A 22,970-nucleotide genomic window follows, 5' to 3' on the forward strand; every position below is an offset into this window, starting at 1 on the left:
GTGGGAAGTCAATCTTGGCTCCAGGCTGCTCACTGTGGGGCCAGCTTCCAGTGTGGCTTCACCTAGGCTTGTTTGTAGTTCCAGGGTCCCCATAGAGTTTGCATAGTTAGGGTTAGGGATTGTGAGTTGTGTCTGTTTTGACCTCCACAACTCAAAAGTGGCCATGGGGGTGGCACGCTGGAGAAATGGCTTAGTGGTTAAGAGCACTGCCTGCTCTTCCAAAGGATCGGGGTTCAATTCCCAGCACCCACATGGCAGCTCACAACTGTCTGTAGTCCCATATCTAACACCTTCACACCAATGCACATGAATTAAAATTAAATACAATATTTTGGGAAAAAAATGGCCGTGTACTTGGGATTATTTGAGAAGAGATAAGCAACAAGAGTGCTTCCTCATGGACACTGTGCTTTGCTCCTGACAGTTTGTGGGGCTGCCTGAACCTTTGGTAGGGAGGGTCCTGAGGTTGAAAGTGTGAAATTCCAATCATTCTGTCTGTTCTTTCATAGGATGCTCGGAAAGCCTGTGCAGACGCGACTCTTTCCCAGGTAAGAGAGCATCCCAGCCATCAGTCACCCACAGCGCACAGCCCGGGTGGGCTTTTACGTCTTCATGTGGGGTGAGGAGGCTTTTCATCCGGAGCTTGTTCTGATGGTAGGTGAGGCAGTGAGGGCCAGTGGATTTTCTGCCGTATAACCGAACAGTTTCACTGCCAGACTTGTGTCCGCGAGAATCAGACTGGTTTTAAAGCATGTTCAGGGCTGATGAGATGACTTGGCAGGTAAAGGTGCCCCCCACCAAGCTTGACTACCTGAGTTCAATCCCCAGAGCTCACATGGGGGAAGGAGACTGACCTCTGCCCAAATAAATAAAAAGTATTTAAAATACATGTTTGGCCATTAACTCCTGTTGTGTAGTCTGCTGCTGTGATGAAGCACTTGGGCTAAATACTCCGGGGAGGAAAGAATTTATTTTGGCTTACACTGGCAGGTAATGAGCCATCATTGAGGGAAGTCAGGGCAGGAACCATAGAGGAATATTGCACACTGGCTTGCTTTCTCAGACAGCCCAGGATCATCTGTGTAGAGGTGGGATCACTCACGATGTTGTGCTAGACTCTCCTACATCAATAAACAGTCCAGACAGATACGCCCACAGAGGAATCTGAAGGTCCCTCTTCTCCTGTGACCCTAATGTGTCAAGTTGACAATAAAAACTACCTAGCACCCCTCCCCCCAACACACATACACCACACCTCCTTGGAGAATCGATAAGTCTGGTCCTCAAACCTCATAGACAGACATAGATCTACCCCCCCCCCCCCATGGCTGTGGTAATGTGTGATTTGTGTGTTATATAAAGGTGGAATTAACTCATAATTTAATAACCAATAATAAAATTGTAGCTGTCTGTAGTAGTTACATGAGCATATGCTCATGATCTCAGAGTCTTCCTGCTCATACTGAGATGACAGAAGTGGGCAGCACAGGCACTGTGGCCTATGAAGAACATGGTGGCTGCAGTGTATTGCTAATAGACACACTGTATGCTTGTAGCTCGGCCTCAGTGGACAAAGGGACTCACACCTCAGGCACTCCAGGATGGGCAATTTACCGTGCTACTTAACAGATGTGCAGTTTAAGGTTTATGCCTTGGCTGCTGGAGAGATGGCTTAGCAGTCCAGAACACTTGCTGCTCTTCTAGAGGAGCTGGGTTCTGTTTGCAGCACTCATGGTGGCTCGCTCCTGTGGGACCTCCTAGGGCTCCTGCATACACTTCATGCACACAAACACCCAGGTATACACCATACCCATAGAAACATTTTAAAGTAAACACGGGATTTTCCATTTAAATTGATTTTTGGTTCTCAGTTGACATTATATAACAGAACCCACAGAATGCAAGTGGAGAGTCCATTTGCTGAAGTTAATCTGCACTGATTTTATTTTTTAAGATCACAAACAACATTGATCCAGTGGGAAGAATTCAGATGCGAACCAGGAGAACGCTGAGAGGTCACCTGGCCAAGATTTATGCCATGCACTGGGGCACAGACTCAAGGTACGAACAGGCCCTTCCAAAGCAGTACACGGAATGTTGGCTGTCCGGGCGTGGTGTCCACACCTGTAATCCCAGCACTTGGGAGGCAGAGGCAGGTGGATCACTGTGAGTTTGAGACCAGCCTGGTCTACAAAGTGAGTCCAGGACAGCCAATGCTACACAGAGAAACCCTAAGCTCTGCCCCCCCCCCCATCCCCCACAGAAGGAAAGAAAGAAATATTGGCTGACTACTAGGATTTCTAAAAGATCATCATCTTTTAGGTTAGAAAGTTGAGTTGGGGCCTGGAGAGATGGCTCAGAGGTTAAGAGCACTGTCTGTTCTTCCAAAGGTCCTGGGTTCAATTTCCAGCAACCACATGGTGGCTCACAACCATCTATAGCACCTTCTGATTTGCAAGTGTACATGCAGGCAGAAAACTGTATAAATAATAAATAAATTTAAAAACATGAAAGAAAGTTGAATTGTGCCAGGGCAGTGGTGGTGCATGCCTTTAATCCTAGCACTCAGGAGGCAGAGTCAGACGGATCTCTATGAGGTTTGAAGCCAGCCTGGTCTGGATAGTGAGTCCAGGACAGCCAAGGCTACACAGAGAGACCCCGTCTCTAAAAACAAAACAAAAAGAAGAAAAAGAAAAGTTGAGTTGGTGTGGGTGTGGTGGCACACACTTTTAATCCCAGTAGTTTACTCAAAAGGTAGAGGCAAAAAGATCTTTGAGTGTCAAGACCAGCCTGATGTACACAGTGAGGCCCTTGTCTCAGAACTAGGTGTGGAAGGTGGGATAGACAGTATGATGTCTGCCTGGCAGCCAAGTCTCCCGTTGACAGGTGCAGGCTTTACTGGAGCCTCCGATTAGCTGGTGACTGCACTACCATCGCTCTCACACCAGCTCCTGCGTTTCCTCCCCTTTTAGCTGCTCTGTGGGTCACCTTGTAAGGTAAGAGTTGGCAGCGGAGGTGAAAAGTACTCAGTTTACAACTGTGTACTGTGGTCCCAAAAACTAAATGTGGGCATCAGTGGTCTTTTCATCCTCACTGGGAAGCCTTATGGAATATAAATTAATGTCTATAAACTACCCTTTGTTGGATTTCTGAGTTTCTCTTCAAACTTTTCCACTCAAAATGAAACAAAGCGTGTGACTGTAGCATGCCCCTTCCAGACCAACAGAGTCTGAACATTTCTCTCTTTTGAGTCATTTCTTTCATTTTCTGTTATCAGAGTGCAATTTCTGCTTGGCTTTCTCTTTGTGAAATTATCTGCTGTCGGGTTAAATAGCTATAGAACAAAAGATCCTATCTTTAGTTCTCTGCAGGGCCCCATACAATTGCTTGTACAGATGAGCACGTTACGGGACTGTTTAATGATGGAAGCAGTCCCATCAAAAAGAAGAGGGGAGGGTTGCCTGTATTGTTCCTCAAACGGTGAAGCTTCAGCTAGGGACAGTGTGTTTCAGAGATCATGAGTGCATTGAGTAGTTGCTGTCAGAATTTCAAAGGACAGATTGGCTGATTGATTGATTGATCGATCGATCATGCCTGCTAGGCAATCTGTACCTACCACCAAAGTACACCTCCAGCCCAAGAACAGATCTTAAAAGTTCTCACCACAAAAAGATGCTAACAGTGGGGGGTAATGGCTCTGTTAATCCACTTAGTCTAATCGTTTTGTAATGTAAACATTAGGCAATTTATATAGTCCATAGTTAATGTCAATTAAAAATAAAGGTCATTCAAAATAAATAAGTAAAGTTAGAAAATGGACCAGGCAGTGGTGGTGCATGCTTTTTTTGTTTGTTGTTTCTTTCTTTTTTGTTCTTGTTTTTTTTTTTGGACAGGGTTTCTCTGTGTAGCCGAGGCTGTCCTAGACTCACTTTGTATACTAGGCTGGCCTCAAACTCACAGCGATCCTACTGCCTCTGCCTCCCGAGTGCTGGGATTGTCGGGGTTGTTGTGTTCTTCATACATTTTAATCCCAGCACTTGAGAGGCAGATGCAGGTAGATCGCTGAGTTGGAGGCCACCCTGGTCTATAGAGTGAGTTCCAGTATAGCCAGGGCTATGCAGTGAAACCCTGTCTTTAAAAAAACAAAAACAAAAACAAAAGAGAGGAAAAAAAAGTTAGAAAATGGTGAAATGCAAAGTTACCCCTATAAAGATGTATAAAATTAAATGTGAGAGAGAAAGAAAGGAAAATTCTTACTAGCTAGTCCATCAGAGAGCGCCTTATCAAAGGTAAGTAGTAACAAACAGGTTGTGACGTCTGCAGCGGTTCTTCCATGTGTGAGGACATAACAGTAGCTGTGCATTACTCAGTAGCCCTAAGCCCTGGGCTTCTGGAGGAATTACATCATCCTTCAGCAGGCAGGTGTATTCAAAGATCTCGGGACAGGCACATGGCCTGAGCAGTGAAAGGCAGTTAGGGTGAGATATGAAGCCTTACATTTCATCTAGTCTTAAGCATGAGCATGGTTTACCTCAGAAACCTGGGTCTGAAGGAAGGTGTGTCTATCACAGGTTCAGAATCATGATGTGCATGTGAGCAAGAGCCTTAAGGGAAGCTTGTGGGTGGCTTTTGGTCTGTTCTCGTTCTCGGGTGGTATGCAGGGACCATGACATTTGTTTTACTGTTGTCTTTTGAACCAGACAACATAACCCTGAGACTTGAAAAGACTGATTAATCAATCAACTGGAGCTGTTAAGTTGTCAGAGTACTTGATTAGCTTGCAGTAGGCCCTAGGATATTGCTAATACAGTGTAAACTAAGGGTTGGGAGGGCATGTGCCTCCAATCCCAGAATTCACCAGGTGCAGCAAGGAAGACCAAAGCAACTTTAATCAGTCTCAGCTACATAGCAAGTTTGAATGCAGCAAATAAAACCTTCTGAAGCAGTACTCAGGGTTGTTTTAGGTGAGCATGTGTCCTGGCTAGTCAGTGGCTGTGTCCTACCATTCAGAATGCCTATTCAGGGAGGTGAGGTGTTCTGGGTAGGCATAACCCCACCCTTTTACATCATTTTCATATTTCTTGCCTTCATAGTAAGAGGTTATTGGGCTTGGTGTGGTGGCAAGAGAGTGAAGAGCAGGGTAACAAGTCCTCTTTATCAGCACATTCATTTATAGGGCAGGCGTGTGTGGCCAGAGGGCACTCCAAGGAGCCGGCTCTCTTCTACCACCGTGTGGGTTCTAGGGGATCCAGTGCTTTCTTTCTTTCTTTCCTTTCTTTCTTTCTTTCTTTCTTTCTTTCTTTATTTTTGGTGGTGGAGGGGGAGGTTCTTTTGCGGGGAGAGTTAACTTTGTTTTTTCAGGACAGGATTTCTCTGTATAGCCCTGAATGTCCTGGAACTCTGTGTGTATGAGGCTGGCTTCAAATTCAGAGATCGTCCTGAGTGCTGCGATTAAAGGTGTGTGTGACCCGCCACACCCTTCAGATCAGTGAAGGAGTTTTCTTGACAGACACTTTTACCTGAGCCATCTCTCCGGCCCTAAAACTTAACTTGTAATAATATTCGAGATGCTTTTTCCAGTTCTTTGAGTTCTCTTATCCCCATCTCTCCTTTGTAGAGCCTAATCTGTGGCTGGATCCTCCTCTGAGTAAAGTGCAGAGAATGCCGTGTTTGGGCTGCGACTACCTCCTCCTGGTCTAGGCAGCTATTTGGCTAGTTCTCAGGTTCTCTCCCTTTTGGAGGACAGAGAGGGAAGAACTTAGCACAGTGAGCTGTGTTGGTTCCTCTGAGTCACATGACCTGATGTTAGAAGGCTTGTTTCCTTTCACCTTCTGGAGGATTGGCTCACAGCTTAGCATTGTCTTAATCTTCACTGAGTTAGCAGTTACTGAGCTCTCTGAAGGTGACTTTTTACGTCAGAGGATGAGCTGCTATAGATGTCTTTTAATACCCTTGCCCAGAGCCTCAAAAAGACCAGGCAGAAATAGAGCAGCGGAGGGACCTTACGCTGTCCTCTGGAGATGGTTGAAAGCACCCTAGGTGTGACGACCGAGCAGGCATGGAAGAGCCGACTTTAAGCACCATAGAGGGAGCTGGGAAGACCTTGAGCAGCCTTGGCTACTCAGTACCCTATCTCCAGAAAAGTGAAAGAGTCTTCTGGGGAGGGAGACATAAGGGCTTAGTGGTTGAGTTTGCTTTGTGTTTCCCAAGGCTCCAAAGAGCTGAGGTGCACAATTTACTTGTGCAGGAGTCTGAATTCAGTCTCTACGAGGGGTAGGGGTTGGGGGGGGGGGGCGGTGCTGAGAAGCAACACACTTGGTACCTGTGCCCAGTTCTGTGATAAGTTTTGTGACAAAGGATTGAAAGCATTTTTTTCTTGTCACATATGTGTTCTTTATAAAGTAAGTTTATGTATCAAATAAAACATGGCTTGACGGGGTGTGGTGGTGCAAGCACTTTGGAAAGTGTCAAAGGGCTCAGAATAACCTGATTGAGCTTTACCTCAAGTCTCTGATCAGCTTCAAAAATCCAAACATGCCCAAATATATTTGTAGTTAACATGTCTAGAATGTATATGTTTTGACTGAAATTTTAAAAAATAAAACCTGTTTGTCACTCATATTGAAAAATAGCTCTTTGTAGCCTTGGATGAACCTCTTGCCCTTCCTTGAAACAAAAGAACGCAGTGTATTAGGACCCTCTGTCTGAGAAGCTGTGGCTCCCAGCATTACGCAGATTGCTTCCCAGATAGCACAGATCTCTTTGCCAGCTAGTTGTGCTTGCCATTTATAATACCCTGCTAATTCTGCAGATAGAGAGAAGAGCAGACTCCACACACAGCCCAGCTGCCCTGGACCAGGACAGAGGCCTGAGCAATTGTAATTCACTCTAGGTGGTGGTCTCGGGCTGGACTGCGTGCAGTTCTGCCTCCTTAGGTCACATTACTACCATGAAGATGGAAACGCCTTAGCTTTACAGAGGCTGCTATTCTACTCTTGTCTGTCTGGGGAGTTTAATGTTTATTTGTTTTCCCTTGGTTTTGAGGGGTAGAGTCTGGGCCCCAAACTAGTTAGATAGTCAAGTCTGGTCTTGGCCTGTCAATCATACGTCTATGGATTGCAGTGTGAACTGTCACGCCACTCTAGCCCATGGGTGTGCTCCAGTGTGATTCCCAGGGTGTGGTTAAACCCATGGGTGTGCTCCAGTGTGATTCCCAGGGTGTGGTTAAACCCATGGGTGTGCTCCAGTGTGATTCCCGGGGTGTGGTTAAACCCATGGGTGTGCTCCAGTGTGATTCCCAGGGTGTGGGTAAACCCATGAGTGTGCTCCAGTGTGATTCCCGGGGTGTGGGTAAACCCATGGGTGTGCTCCCGTGTGATTCCTGGGGTGTGGTTAAACCCATGGGTGTGCTCCAGTGTGATTCCCGGGGTGTGGGTAAACCCATGGGTGTGCTCCAGTGTGATTCCCAGGGTGTGGTTAAACACCGTGGGCAAGAGCAACATGAAGAGGTGTGGTCCATCATGAAAGGACATGGGCAAACCCCAAAAGGAATGCTGTTGACTAGCATTCTCCTTAGGGCTGCCTCAGCCTGCTCGCCTTTTTTTTTTTTTTTTTTTAAGATTTATTTATTTATTATTATGTATACAGTGTTTTGCCTGCTTGTACACCTGTACACTAGAAGAGCACATCAGATCACATTATAGATGGCTGTGAGCCACCATGTGGTTGCTGGGAATTGAACTCAAGGTCTTTGGAAGAGCAGGCAGTGCTCCTAACCTCTGAGCCATCTCTCCAGCCCCTCAGCCTGCTTTCTTACGCCATCCTGTACCACCTGCCCAAAGATGGCACTGCCCACAGTACGCTGCTCCCTCTTAATTACTAATCAAGAAGATGCCCCACAGTGTAGTCCCGCTGATAGGATGAAGGCGTTTTCCCCGTCGAGGTTCCGTCTTCCTTAGATGACTTTAGCTTGTGTCCACAACAGCAGCCGCTAACTGGATGGGTGTTTAGAATGGGTTAAATTGGCTCCTGACTGGGGAGTGGTTCAGGCTTTCCCCACAATATTCAAGCTTTCTTTGTGTCAGAACAAAATGGTACTGCAAACATTTGATACTACTTACGGCTCTGGACTGGTCTGTGTATCTAATTTAACCTGGAATAAAAAAGAAACCTTGTGTGGGGTGTGGTGGTGCATGTCTTTAATCTTAGCACTCAGGAGGCAGAGGCAGGCGGATATCTTTAAGTTCCAGGACAGCAAGAGCTACACAGAGAAGAAACCCTGTATCAGAAACAAGAAAACAAACCTTACGGAAACAGGTCAGTACCACCTCAGCTGATAAAGGAAGAGCTATCATCTGATAATCACCGTCTCACATTGGTCCAGCAGTTAGATCCTCTTTTTCTTATTATTAAGTATATTTAATGTTAAGCAAATGTGGTTTCAAAGCATTGTAGTGGACGCCTTTAATTCCAGTGTTTGGGTGACAGAGGTAGAAGGATCTCTGAGAGTTCGAGGCCAGCCTGGTCTACAAAGTGAGTCCAGGACAGCCAAGGCTACACAGAGAAACCCTGTCTCAAAAACAAAAACAGAACAAGCTCTAGTTGGACATCACCAGGATTTGTTTGTTCTTTTCCTTTTGCTCCAGGCTCCTTGTCAGCGCCTCTCAGGATGGGAAACTCATCATCTGGGACAGCTACACCACAAACAAGGTAGGCAGTGCACGGTTTTTCCGTGTTCACACAGTCTGTTCATGACAGTGCTGGGGGCCTTGAGGTCCCTGGGCTCAGCACATAGTTGTGCTGTGCCTCCCTCCTGTCTTACCACGGAGATAGGAGCTGAGTGCTTCCCTGTGTTTCTTCTACAAGAGCTGCTGTGCCGGGCAGTGGTGGCACACGCCTTAAATCCTGGCACTCGGGAGGCAGAGGCAGGCAGATTGATGTGAGTTCGAGGCCAGCCTGGTCTGCAAAGTGAGTCCAGGACAGCCAGGACTACACAGAGACTATACTCTTAAGATTTAGTTGAGAATTGAGAATGTAGCTCAGTGGTAGAGTCCTTGCCTATCAGGGATAATTCCTTGGATTTGATTCCCAGAACCTTAAAAAATAAAAACAATGTAACCCAGCAGAATGGTAAAAGTCAGTAATTGTAGTTCCTCAGGAGGCTGAGATAGGAACTAGTGAGGCCAGTTGCTGAAACCAACCACCAAAGAGGTGGGGCGAGAAGGGAAGCAAAAGAGAACACAGAGATGCTTGGTAGAATGTTTGTCTGATAGGCACAGACCTTGGGATGAAATGCTCCCTTACTGAAATAAATCATGCTGGGTGTGCTCAGCGTGCTCATAGTCTAGCACTTGAGAAATGGAAACAGCGTCAGGCCTTAAAGGTCATCGTTAACCGTGTAGTAACCCTTGAACATCTTGAACAACATGAAGCTTACTTAAAAGAAAAAAAAATAGTATCAACAAAGCCTTTATTAACCAGCACTTGGGAGGCAGAGGCAGGCAGATCACTGTGAGTTCAAGGCCAGCCTGGTCTACAAAGTGAGTTCAGGACAGCCAAGCCTACACAGAGAAACCCTATCTCAAAAAACCAAAAGAATAAAATAAAATAGTATCAACAGAAAGAACCCACTTTAAAACGTTGGGTGAGTGTGTGGCCAGGCTGCAGTTCCAGCCTTCGGAAGACAGAGACAAGGAAGCCCCAAAGCAGTCTCCTAGCTAGAATAGCCATGTAGATGATCGGAAGAATTAGATGGAAACTGGTCAAGGAAGATTCCCAGAACCAACCTCAGGCCTCTGTGGTCACCTGCACTGGCATGTGTGTATACACAAGCACACACACACTGGACCACTGCCTACTCTTCCAGACAGTCTGGAGTTTGATTCCCAGAACATATTTGGTGGTACACAACCATCTGTATCTCCAGTTTCAAGGGGAATCTAGCCTTCCCAGGTACCGCACTCATGTGGCAAACATATTTAATCAAATGCTCCTACACTAAAAATAAACGTCAAAACAAATTTTAATGCTGTCATCAGTTCAGGTAAGGCCCAAAAAAAGAAAAAATAATTCAATTGTGTTTTCCTAAGAAACGCTAGATACATATAAAAGATTTTAGAAAATTTAATAACTCTATTGAAACAAGAAGATTATGTTATCAATTAGCTTATTTCTTATTTCTTTTTCTTTTTTAAGATTTATTTATTATTATGTATACAGTGTTGTCTGCATGTACACCCACAGGCCAGAAGAGGGCATTAGATTACATTATAGATGGTTGTGAGCTACCATGTGGTTGCTGGGAATTGAACACAGGACCTTTGGAAAAGCAGGTAGTGCTCTTAACCACTGAGCCAGCTCTCCAGCCCCCCAGGTAGCTTATTTCAAAGAGAGCAAGAGAAAGTAAAGAGTGAGTGTGAGGGGAGAATATGGACCGATTACTGTCTCCTGGGCTGTCCTTGTATTTACAGTCATTTCCCTGCCTTAGCCTCCTAGTGCTAGGATTAGCATGAACCACTATACCTGGCTTGTTTTTCGTTCCCCCTCCCCCCTTTAAACTCATGACCATTTTTATAAAATTAAAGGGAAAAATAAGTAAAATTTAAAAGTCATATTAACGGGGCTGGAGAGATGGCTCAGAGGTTAAGAGCACTGACTACTCCTCTAAAGGTCCTGAGAACCACATAGTGGTTCACAACCATCTATAGTAAAATCTGGTACTCTCTTCTAGCCTGCAGGCAGAATGCTGTATACATAATTAATAAATACATCTTTTTAAAAATCAAATTAACATTCCTCCTTGAATTGTTAAAGATACAAAAACATTTATTTTTCTGAGACAGGGTTTCTCTATGTAGCCGAGGCTGGCCTTGAACTCACAGTGATCCTTCTGTGTTGCTTTCTTGTTGCTTTTTCTTTGACATAATATCTCACTATATGTAGCCTAAGATGTCAAATGTGTCATTAGGGCTGGTGATGCACAGCTTAGTGATAGAGCACTTGCCTATGTCAGTTAATTTCTCAGGACCAAAAAGAACAATAAAACAAACTCTTGCTCTTTCTCTCTTAGTCTTCCAAGTGTCAGACTCACTAGTGTGTGCCATCACACCCACCTGGAGGTGCTATTTAAACTAGTTTATTTGGTTCCTTTTACCTCTTTCTCCCACCACCCCAACACCAGGTAGGAGAGCAAGAAGATTAGTGGGGAGAGGGCGTGGTTCTCTTCAGCTGCTTCTTCATGGTGAGGGTGGTCATTCCCTGGGGCATGTCCCGTCTTTATTTCAGGTATCACCGACTTCTGTACCAGCAGCGGAAGCAGCAGCATGCTTCCTTCTGAGCCCCCACCTCCCCGTTTTCATCCCCTCCACCCCTAGCTCTGGTATTTATCCCTTCTCCAGAGTCCTCAGAAGTAAACTTAACTGCTTCTCATGAGGCAAATAGTCCGCTGCTATGGAGAGTGCCGTATCCCACATCTGGAATTAAAACAAAAAGGTGGGTTGGGGAGATGGCTCAGAGGTTAATAGAGCAAAGGTCCTGAGTTCAATTCCCATCAACCACATGGTGGCTCACAACTATCTACAATGAGATCTGGTGCCCTCTTGTGGTGTGCAGGTGCACATTTGGGCAGAATACTTATAAATTATAAATAAATAAATCTTTAAAAAAAAAAACATGTTTATATAACATAACTGAGAAACCAAAACTTCCATAATACCCATCTACTAGGGTTGGGGTTTGTTTTTGTTTTAAGATTTATTTATTCATTATTGTGTTTATGTGTACACCTGAACGTCAGAAGAGGGCATCAGATTATAAACATTATAAATGGTTGTGAGCCACAATGTGGTTGCTGGGAGTTGAACTCAGGACCTCCGGAAGAGCAGGCAGTGCTCTTAACCTCTGAGCTGTCACTCCAGCCCCTGGTTTGGGGTTTTTGTGGTTGTGGTTGTTGTGGTTTGTTTTTATTTTTTATTTTATTTTATTTTTTGAGACAGTCTTACTATGTAGCCCTAGCTGTCCTAGAACTCAGTATGTTGACCATGCTGACCTCAAACTCAGAGATTCATCTACCTTTGCCTCCTGAAAGCAGGGATTAAAGGTGTGCCCTACACACCCAGCTGTAGTTATATTTTCTTGAACTTAATGGTGTTGCCTGTCTGTGCTCTTATCATTTAGGTCCATGCCATCCCTCTGCGCTCCTCCTGGGTCATGACCTGTGCATATGCTCCTTCCGGGAATTATGTGGCCTGTGGTGGACTGGATAACATCTGCTCCATTTACAATCTAAAAACTCGTGAAGGGAATGTGCGTGTGAGTCGTGAGCTGGCAGGACACACAGGTACACATCTCTACCCTTGCAGTAATGTGAGCTGCTTACTGGGACAGATAGTATTCCTTAAAAGTTATCGTAGCAGCCAGTAACTTTCTGAACATGAACCAAGCCAGGCCCAATATGGCTTCAACTGTAAACTGGTTTCTTAGGCTAATTTCTGAATTTCCAGCTACTTTGTTCTCTTTACACACTTTGCAGCCACCCTTCTTTTTTTTGTTTGTTTGTTTGTTTTGTTAATTTTGGTTTGGTTTTGGATTTTTGAGATGGGGTTTCTCTGTGTTGCCCTGGCTGTCCTGGACTCAATTTCTGTAGACCAGGCTGGCCTAGAACTCACAGAGATCCACCTGCTTTTGCCTCCTGAGTGCTGGGATTAAAGGTGTGCGCTACCATGCCCAGCACAGTCCTGTTTTAAACTGCCTTCTACTCAGACCTTAACACAGGATAGTCTCCCTAATCTAAGACTGTGTTCATGTGCGCAGCCTTTTCTGTTTGTAGAAGACGTCTGCAGTCCATTCAGGTCTTTTGAATGTGGACAACATTAAAATGTTGGGTGCATATCGTTTTGCCAGGAATTCACATTGCATTTTAGGACAAAGTATATTTCCAAAGAAGAAGGTCCTATCATAGTATTTTCTTTCTATGGCTCTATCTTCTGTCCTCAAAAACCCTTTAGTGTGTTTCTGACAACACACCACTAGGACTACCTTCCCGTTCCCACGTAAGTGACGGATTGTTCATAATTAACTGTCATGAAAAATAGTGGTTTTGTTTTGTTTTGTTTGTTTGTTTGTTTTTCAAGACAGGGTTTCTCTGTGTAGCCTTGGCTGTCCTAGACTCACTTGTAGACCAGGCTGGCCTCGAACTCAGCGATCTACCTGCCTCTGCCTCCAGAGTGCTGGAATTAAAGGCGTGCGCCAACATGCCCAGCAAAAAATACTGTTTTTAAACCTTTGCCATTATGATGGAAGAGTTAGCTTGGTCCAGGTAAGGATGCATCCTTTGTGCTTCTAAAGTTACACTGCCCAGGCAGGGTGGTGGTGCAGTGGTGCACACCTTTTATTACAGCACAGGCAGAGGCAGGCGGATCTCTGAGTTAAAGCCAGTCTTGTCCAGGACAGGCAAGGCTGCACAGAGAGACCTTGTCTTAAAACAAAAACAGAATGTTACCCTGCTGACTTTGAGAGTGTTTGCTGCTTAGGTGGAAATTTTAACCACTGGTTTTAGATCTCTTCTTTCTCACATATAAGAACTTAAAAATGGCAAAATTGCCGGCATGGTGGCATGTGCCTTTAATCCCAACAAAGAGCTAGAGGCGGCCGAATCTCTTGAGTTCTAAGCCAGCCTGATCTACACAGAAACCCTGTCTCAGAAAAAGGAAAGTGGGTTGCAAAATTCCTGCAAGCATTGCTTTCTGTAAATGTTGATCAATAGTATTTAAATTCCTGTCCTAGAATTTGGGAATATCAGTTCATTGGTAGACTATTTGTCTGGCACATACAACGTACTAGGTTCCATCCCAGCACCGTGGAACCAGACATAGTCAATCATGTGTGCTTGCAGTCCCATCACTCACACAGTGGGAGTAGACGATCAAGTTCATAATGGCTTCAGAGTGGGTTTAAAGGCAGCCTGGGCTACATGAAACCCTGTCTCAAAAAAGAAGCGCAGTATTTAACTTTAAAATATCTAATAGAAAAAGAAAACCACTTGTGGGGAAGGCTCAATAAATAAGAGCACTTACTTCAAAAGCATAATAAGGACCTGACTTCAAATTCCAGGACTCACATACAATGCCGGGCACTGGACACACGCCTGCTTATGCTTTTGTCATGTGACCTCATTGCCCCACTAACTCAGTGAGAGATCTAGTCTGAAAGGGAATACAGCAGACGGTGGTAGAGCAGGACACCAAGTGTCTGATGTCTGTCCTCTTTTGGCCTCTGGGTAGGCATGTTGCCCATACACAGAGAATCAAAAGTAAAATCGATATCTAAAATTTCTTATTTAGAGATTTGGAGTGTTGGCTCAAAACACTGGCTGCTCTTCCAGAGGCCGTGAATTCAATTCCCAGCACCTATGTGTGGCCCACAGTCATACGTATGGAACTCCAGTTCCATAGAATCTTGTGCCTTCTGACCTCTGTGAGCACTAGGCATGGATGTGTTATATAGGCATCCATTCAGGCCATCCTGCTGCTGTGGTGTGACACCATGACCGAGGCATTTCTTATAAAGGAAACCTTTATTTATTTATTTTTTTCAAGACAAGGTTTCTCTGTGTAGCCTTGGCTGTCCTAGACTTGCTTTGTAGACCAGGCTGGCCTCGAACTCACATTGGTCCACCTGCCTCTGCCTCCCGAGTGCTGGGATTAAAGGCGTGCACCACCACACCTGGCTAGGAAAACTTTTTTAAAGATTCACTCATTTATCTTTTTGTTGTTTTGTTTTTCAAGACAGGGTTTCTCTTGTGTAGCTTTGGCTGTCCTGGACTCAACTTTGTGGAGGCTGGCCTGGAACTCACAGCAGTCCACCTGTTTCTTCCTCTCAAGTGCTGGGGTTAAAGGCTTGTAACACCATGCCTGGCTCACTTATTTATATCTTATGTACACTGTCTTCATGCACACCAGAAAAGGGCATCAGATGCCATTACAGATGGTTGTGACCCACTATGTGGTTGTTGGGAATTGAGCTCAGGACCTCTGGAAGAGCAGTCAGTGCTCTTAGCTGCTGAGCTATCACTCCAGTCCCCTTAAAGGAGATATTTAACTGGGGCTGGCTTACAGTTCAGAGACTTGGTCCATTATCAACACGGCAGGCAGACATGGTGCTGGAGAGGTAGCTGAGAGTTCTACCCCTGAATTCTCTGGCAGCAGGAGAGAGGCACACTGGGCCTGACTTGAGTACCTGAAACATCAAATCCCACCCACCCCCAGTGACATATTTCCTTCAGCAAGGCTACACTTACTCTAGCAATGTGGGGTTCCTAATAGTGCCTCTCCCTATGGGCCTATGGGGGCCATTTCTATTCACGCCACTACACAGGCAAAGCATCCACACACTAAAATTTTGTTGCTGTTCTGTTTTTTTTTTCTTTTTTATATTTTTTTCTTATGTCTATAACATCCTGCCTTCCAGAAGAGGGCACCAGATCTCATTATAGATGGTTGTGACCCATCATATGTTTACTGGAAATTGAACTCAGGGCCTCTTGAATAGCAGCCAGTGAGTGCTCTTAACCTCTGAGTCATCTCTCCAGTCCCTACACTAAAATTTTTTAAAAGAAATATGTAACTTACTAGTTTTTAACTAATTGCCACCGGACTCAGCACAATTCTTAATTTGAGTTGGTGGTCTACCAAGACACCATGCTACAAAAATGTGGAAATAAACTGTATTCTCTAGCAGTTGGGCATTTGTGTTTGTATGTTCATTAGGAAAAAGATTTTTGACATAGCAGAACCTACGTTTGTGTATTGAGCACTGATAGTAGGTGCGTTGCGTGTGCATTTATTGTCGCTGTCCCTTCTTTTTGTTATGACTAGTGCCCCTCTCACGAGTACTCTGCTGTGAATCTACTTCATCTGGGTTTCTCTCTCTCTCTCTCTCTCTCTCTCTCTCTCTCTTTTTTTTTTTTTTTTTTTTTTTTTTTTTTTTTTTTGGTTTTTAGAGACATGTTTTCTCTTTGTAGTGTTGGCTGTGTAGACCAGGCTGGCCTGAACTCAGAGAGATTCCCCCCCCCCCCCCCCCCCCCTCATAACACCACCACCCCGCACACCCCAAATGCCGGGATTAAAGGCTTGTGCCCCACGCCCGGCTCTTACCTGGGTTTTTTAGCCAGCTCAGCCTCACGCTCACTGCCTATCTACATTATGTTATTTTTTTCTTGTTGATTGTTTTTCTAGTAAAGTATCTTTTATACCCAGCATAGAGTTAAGTCTTGGTTTTCATTGTGTTTAAAGTCTCTGCCTTTAGGAGCTGGGAATATTGCTCAGTTGGAAATAGTGTTTATCCACCATACATGACACTTTAGGTTAGATCTTCAGCCCAGCATAAAGCTGAGTCTGGCGGTGTACCCGTATTGCCCACGCACTTAGGAGATGGAAGGTGGAGGAACGTGAGACGTCGAAGCTCATTGTTTACTATATAGTGAGCTTGAAACTAGCCTGAACTACATGAGAGGCTGCTTTTGAGAACAAAGAAAGTAGCTGGGTGAAGCCCTCTTCCTACATATGGGTAAGCTCATATTTTACACACAGTTTCCCTGACTTACGATGGGGTTATGTCCTGAAATCCTTTGAAAGTTTAGAATATCAGTGTTAAACTCAAGCCTGCTGCAGATCCCTATCAGGCTGGTCTTGAGCTTAGAGAACTCTGCCTAACTCTGCCTCCTGAGTGTTAGAAGTGTGCACCAGCATCATGGGCCCATATGTCCTTGTAGTGAAGACACTCTAGGCTGCCTGTTTAACATTCTCACATCCTAACTGAGAGCCTCAGTTCATTGCTGCTAGCCAGCATCTTTGGAAGGCCATACCACTTACTGATAAGTCAGAAAGAATAACATTATGATTTGAATTTGAAAAAACAAAGAAGCAGCTGGGCATGGTGGTACACGCCTTTAATCCCAGCACTCAGGAGACAGAAGCAGGCGGATCTCTGTGAGTTCAAGGCCAGCCTGGTCTACAAAGTTAGTCTAAGACAGCCGAGATTACACAGAGAAACCTGTCTCGAAAAACCAAAACAAACAAAAAGGACAGGGTTTACCATACCTCTAAGAAATCTATTTATTTATTTATCTTGATCTGGAATTTTCTAGGTTTCCCATGTATTAACTGAAGCCAGATGAGGTTACAGTGGTTAGGGTAGGCCTATTTGGCCTTTATTAGTTTTAGGGGTGGGGTTTGTGGGGGGAAGAAAGGGTTTTTCTGTGTAGTTCTGGCTGTCCTGAAACTGGCTCTGTACACCAAGCTGGCTTTGAACTCACAGAGATCCGTCTGTCTCTACCTCCTGAGTGTTGAGATTGAAGGCATGCACCATTACCACCTCTGGGTTAAATAATGTTTATTGTGTTTATTTGCATGGTGGGAGGGTCATGCATGTGGAAATCAAGGATAATCCAATGATTATCCTTGTGTGTGGATTCTCAAGACCAAACTCTGGTGTGGCAGTAAATTCCTCTACCCGATGATCCATTTGCCAGCCCTTGACCTCTGTGTGGATGCTTGTGTGCGTAGCTAAGAGGGCAGCTTGTGGGAAGTTAGCTCTTCCCTTCTGCCATGTAGTTCCTGCAAAACTGGGCTGGTCAGGCTTGACATCAAGCACCTGTACACACTTTACACCAGTACACACGGATCCTTCTTGCTGCCCTAGACGGAAGGATGTTTTTGCTGGGCATACAGAATTTTGAGTTCACTGTCAACCTAATGTGCACGGTATCTTCCTGTATGAGTGTTGGTGCACCACACGCATGCCTGGTACCAGCAAAGCCATAGAGGCGTTGGGCCTCTCCTAGAACCAGAGTTAAGATAGTTGTGAGCTACCCTCTAGGAAAGTTGCCAGTGTCCTTATCAACGGAGCCATCTTTTCAGTTTTCAGCATATAAAAGGAAAACAACAAAAGAACACATTAAAGGTGTATCCTCGATTTTAAGCAGTTTGATTGTGCTGTGCCTAGGTTGTGACTTTTTTGGTAGTCATTGCGTTTTGGCATTTGGAACCCACAGGTCTTTGTCTTTCGCTAAATTGTTACGGTGGTTTTCATAGCTTTGGGGTGAACTTCTTCAGTTCCTACTTCCTGCCCTGGTTGTATCACCAGCAGGAGACAACAGCTACCGTTCCCACCTTCCTGGCAATGGCCAGCGATGAGGGAAGCTCACCTGAGAGTAGACACGAGAATGCTCAGCGTGCTGGCGAACCCTGGAAGCACAGTCAGATAAGCTTTTGTAAGGATCCCTTCTAGAGCTGGGGAGATGGCTCAGAGGTTAAGAGCACTGGCTGCTCTTCCAGGGGTCCTGAGTTCAATTCCCAGCAACCACATGGTGGCTCACAGCCATCTATAATATGATCTGGTGCCCTCTTCTGGCCTGCAGGTGTACGTGCAGGGAGAACACTGTACGTAATAATAAATCAATCTTTAAAAAAAGATCCCTTCAATACACACACACACACACACACACACACACACACACACACACACACACACACAGGTTTTCTGTTGTCTTATTTATAACAAGATTATTTCTCATGTTTTTGCATAATTACAAGCGCTAACTGCTAAATGTCGGCTAATTGTAGCATCTGATCTTGAGGTATGTGTTCATGGCCCTTTCCTCTTGAGTATGGATGACAGTGTGCCATTTCTTAGTGTGGTAGGTTTGAATTACAGCCGTGGCATTATAATTGTCATAGCAACTCTGGATTTGGTTATGTTCCTCTGAAATACCTGTTTGGTTTCATCGGGTTAAGAAACACATAGCATCAAAACTCTTACCTGTCTTCCTGTCACTTGAGCTGTCTGTGTGGGTGTGCTCGCTGCCTGTGTGGTTTTGCTGCTAACTATCGAATCCCTGGCAATGTGTTTGAGGACTTCTGAGGCTGCGTTGGCATGTCTGAAGGGTGTTCCAGGAGGTGACTGAGTCCTTGGACTCTCCAGCAGCATGAGAGACGCACCGTTGGCTTCTGGTAGTCAGCTCTGTGTCCCATTGCTCCCAGGCAGGAAGCCCTCCAAGGCTTTAAAACACAATAGAGTGTAGAGGCAACTGAGACAGAGCGTTCATTATTACTGTTTTATTTATGTTAATATTTTAAAACTTACAGGCAGAATACATATTCTAAATTGTTTTATTGAAAATAATTAGCCAGACATGGTGGTACACATGTTTAATCCGAGCACTCAGGAGGCAAATCCAGGGTAATATCTGAGGCCAGCCTAGTTGCAGAGGCAGGTGGATCGGTGTGAGTTCGAGGCCAGCCTGGTCTACAAAGCGAGTCCAGGGCAGCCAAGTCTACACAGAGAGACCCTGTCTCGAAAAACCAAAAAAAAAATAATAATGATAATAATAATTCTGAGGGCAGGCATACACATACAAAGATACTATTTTCAAGGAGGCTGAAATTGAGACACTGATTGGTCTCGGTGCTGATCCCTGAGGCCCGGGCTGAGCTTCCCTTCTAAAACCGTGTGTAGTGTCAGATACTTTTCTGGAATATTCTGGTCCAGCAGGCACACTTTGCTCTTCTGGTGAAGCGTAGCATGGCCATTCAGCATTGCTGCTTGGTCGAGTGAGTGGCTAAATCATTTTCTGTGTATAATTTCTGCATCTAATGAGAAATTTGATATTTTACGTATTTATGAACACAGTGGGTTTTGTTTTTTTCTTATTGTTGCCTTGGTTTGGTTTTCTTTCTATTGTTTTATTTTCCCTGACGTGACCTTGGATATTAAAGAAATGATTCTATCTCCAGGCTAAGTCTGCTCTGAAAGTTACACCTGGGAAATTAATTATTTCTGTTGCCACCCAACTTGGTGTCCTACTCTCACTGGCTTGTGAAAATCCCAGACAGGAGCGAAGCCCAGGTGCTTCACCCTCGGCTTCCCTCCATGTCATTCCAACAGAAAGGAGGTGCCACTTTCAGGGACAGCCACGCAACCAACGTCCAGCAAGTGCTGTCCGCAGACTCCACATTGGGAGTTGTCAGTGCACTGCCATCTTGTAGAGCTTTATGTAACTGTTCACACTTTGTTCCTCTGCTTAGCAGATTTTCCTCCTCCTCCATAGCGAAACTATATGACTGTTATTTTTCAATGACTTAACTCTTTTCTCTCAACTTTTGTTATATTTTGACACAGTCTTATTATCCCTGCTCTATCCATACCTTCCAGGAAATCCTTCCAGTGAGCATCAGCAGGAACAGAGCTTTTCCATGTCTTCTTTATGTCACAGCTCTTTTTGTTTGGTTACTTTGGTTTTGGTTTTTTGAGACAGGGTTTCTCTGCGTAACCACCCTGGCTGTCCTGAACTCACTGTGTAGACCCAGCTGGCCTGGAACTCACAGAGATCCTCCTGCCTTTGCCTCTGCCTCCCGAGTGCTGGGATTAAAGGTGTACGCCACCACGCCTGGCTTACATCACAGCTCTTGAGAAAGCAAGTCCACTCATGTGTGGATGTTCCCACTGAACATTGCCATGGAGCTGGCGTCTTTTCCTGTCCCTCTTGCTAGGCCTGTAAGCCCTTCCTATCCTGATTCCATTGCTGTCTCTCTACTCATTGGGCTCGGAGCTCCTTTGTGTCCCGGCTGCCCCATCAGGCCCTGAGCCAGTTTTCGTTCAGCAAGTAAATGAGCAAGCAAATGAGGGCAAAAGGAAAGGGAGCCCTTACCGCAAGATGGAAAGGCAAGCTGGGCATGGTGGCACACGCCTGTGATCCCAGCACTCTGGAGGCAGGCAGGTGGATCTCTGAGTTCGAGGCCAGCCTGGTCTACAAAGAGGGTCCAGGGCAGCCAAGGCTACGCAGAGAAACCCTGTCTTGAAAAGTCAAAAAGAAGGAGGAGCAGGTAGAGGTGGAAAGGCAGAGTGAGGGCTGAGTGTTCCCAGGCATGGCTTATCACTGTGTGCTCTGCAGGGTGTGGTGCTGTCTGAGGCACTGTCCCTTGTCTGTCACTGACTGCCCAGCCGTAGCTTCACCCACACCGCGACAGTCAGGGCTCCTGTCCCCACCAAAACAGAAGTTCTGGGTATTTTCACTACCAAAATTTCTATATTGAGAAGATGATAGGATTGGGCCTTGCTAGACTTGGGTCTGCTCTTTTCCAGGTTATCTGTCCTGTTGCCGGTTCCTGGATGACAATCAGATAGTTACCAGCTCTGGAGACACCACATGGTGAGTACCTGACAAGGCGGGGAATGAGGCCTGAGAACCCTGCGTTCTGGTTCACTCTAGTAGGGCGAGGCTTGTGAGATGATTCTTGTCACTAGTTAAGACTGTCTAGATTTTTGATTGTGGCCTGGTAATTTAAAACCACAAGACTAGCAGTATGTAATTCATTCACTGTCTGTAGATGTGCAGAGTTTAGGTTTGAACAAAGCAAAAATGCAGATATTAGACTATAATTGTACATTGAGTGCATGTCTTTCTTACTTTTCTCTGTTTATTTTTACTCATATGTGTGGTGTTTTTGCCCCGTGGGCTGTGTTCCACTCTCTCAGTGCAGCTCAGTGCAGAGCGCTCAGCGCCAGCCCTTTCCGATTTCCTTATGGAGTAGATGGGAACACACTCCCATAACCCTTCCCCTCGCAGCATCGCAGCGACCAGGTGCTGTCTGACGAGAGCAGCTGTAGATGTGAGCTGCTCTTCTGGGTTTCTGGATTGTTTAGTGCACAAACCTGAATGTCTCAGCCTACTTCCGCTCTACAGTGGAAGCCTGGAGTAGGTTTTAATACCAGTAAAGGAATGTCTGAACACTAAGAGAGATGAACCTGCCGCTAAGAGCGAAGGCGAAAGGGCAGAAAGCTAAGTCTCCTTGGTGTTTTGTTTTGTTTTGCTTTTTTTGTTTGTTTGGTTTTTTTTGTTTTTGTTTTTGTGTTTTTGTGGTTTGTTTGTTTTTTTTTTTTTTTTTTTTTTTTTTTTTTTGCTTTTTTGAGACAGGGTTTCTCTGTGTAGCCTTGGCCGTCCTGGACTTGCTTTGTAGACCAGGCTGGCCTCGAACTCACAGCGCTCCACCTGCCTCTGCCTCCTGAGTGCTGGGATTAAAGGCGTGCACCACCACGCCCGGCTCTAAGTTTCCTTTTTCCATGTCCTTTTATGTGATTTGCCACCAGAAAGTGTGGCCCAGGTTTTAGCTGCTTGGGCTTTAGGTGATTCCAAATGTAGTGAAGTTGACAACGGAAGATTAGTCATCACAAATTTCATGTGTTGATTTTTTTTTTTTCTTGGATGAAATGTATGAAACTTGTGCTTCAAATGTTTCCGGTGTCTCATGCCTAGCAAAGATAGCCTGTTGGTTATGTTGAAATGGGCTGATTGGATTTGTGTTGCTAGGCTTTCTCTGAGGTTAACAAGACGGGCAGTTTCCCATGCTGTTGCTTCTGCAGGTTCAGTAGGAAGTACACAGAGCTGTCACTTTCAGAGCCAGCTGCTGATTTAGCTGTTGGTGTCATTAACCTTTCAGCACTGTCAAGCAGAGGCCCTTGGAATACCATGTGTATCCATGATGACTGTCCTCAGTTTATGGCCCTATGAAAGAGGATCTGGGGCATCAGAGTTGCTCTGAGCCATGTATTTACCCAGCACTCTCTCCATGGTGTCTATGAATTGGAAAATGGGGGTACAGAGGTTCAGCAGGCTCCTTTCTTTTAGGCTGGTGTGCGGCGACCTGGAATAGCAGCCATGAGGCCCATATGCTTATCCATGTGGGTGTTGGTTTCCTTGGTTTGTTTTTCCTAAACAAAATCTGGTTACAGAAGTAAATGTGTGTGTCTTCACACACCTGTGACCCTGGGTAGTATAAAGAATGTTGCCAGGTGCGGTGGTGCACGCTTTTAATCCCAGCATTTAGGAGACAGAGCGTGCAGACCTCTGTGAGTTCAAGGCCAGCCAGGGCTACCCAGAGGAAACCCTGTCTCAAAAAAAAGAAAGAAAGAAAAAA

The 22,970-nt window shown here is 45.2% G+C and overlaps 1 protein-coding gene across 1 annotated transcript in view; it reads left to right on the forward strand.

Moving 5' to 3' along the window:
• Positions 1-22,970, forward strand: part of Gnb1 (G protein subunit beta 1) — a 60,314-nt gene that overhangs the window by 32,062 nt on the left and 5,282 nt on the right. Inside the window, exons 4-8 of the mRNA XM_051172214.1 lie at positions 510-548; positions 1,955-2,061; positions 8,646-8,709; positions 12,175-12,337; positions 21,139-21,205. Coding sequence (XP_051028171.1) covers positions 510-548; positions 1,955-2,061; positions 8,646-8,709; positions 12,175-12,337; positions 21,139-21,205 — 440 coding nt within the window. The remainder of the gene's footprint in view (positions 1-509; positions 549-1,954; positions 2,062-8,645; positions 8,710-12,174; positions 12,338-21,138; positions 21,206-22,970) is intronic.

This window comes from Acomys russatus, chromosome 29 (genome assembly GCF_903995435.1).
Source record: "Acomys russatus chromosome 29, mAcoRus1.1, whole genome shotgun sequence".
In the NCBI taxonomy this organism is placed as follows: domain Eukaryota; kingdom Metazoa; phylum Chordata; class Mammalia; order Rodentia; family Muridae; genus Acomys; species Acomys russatus.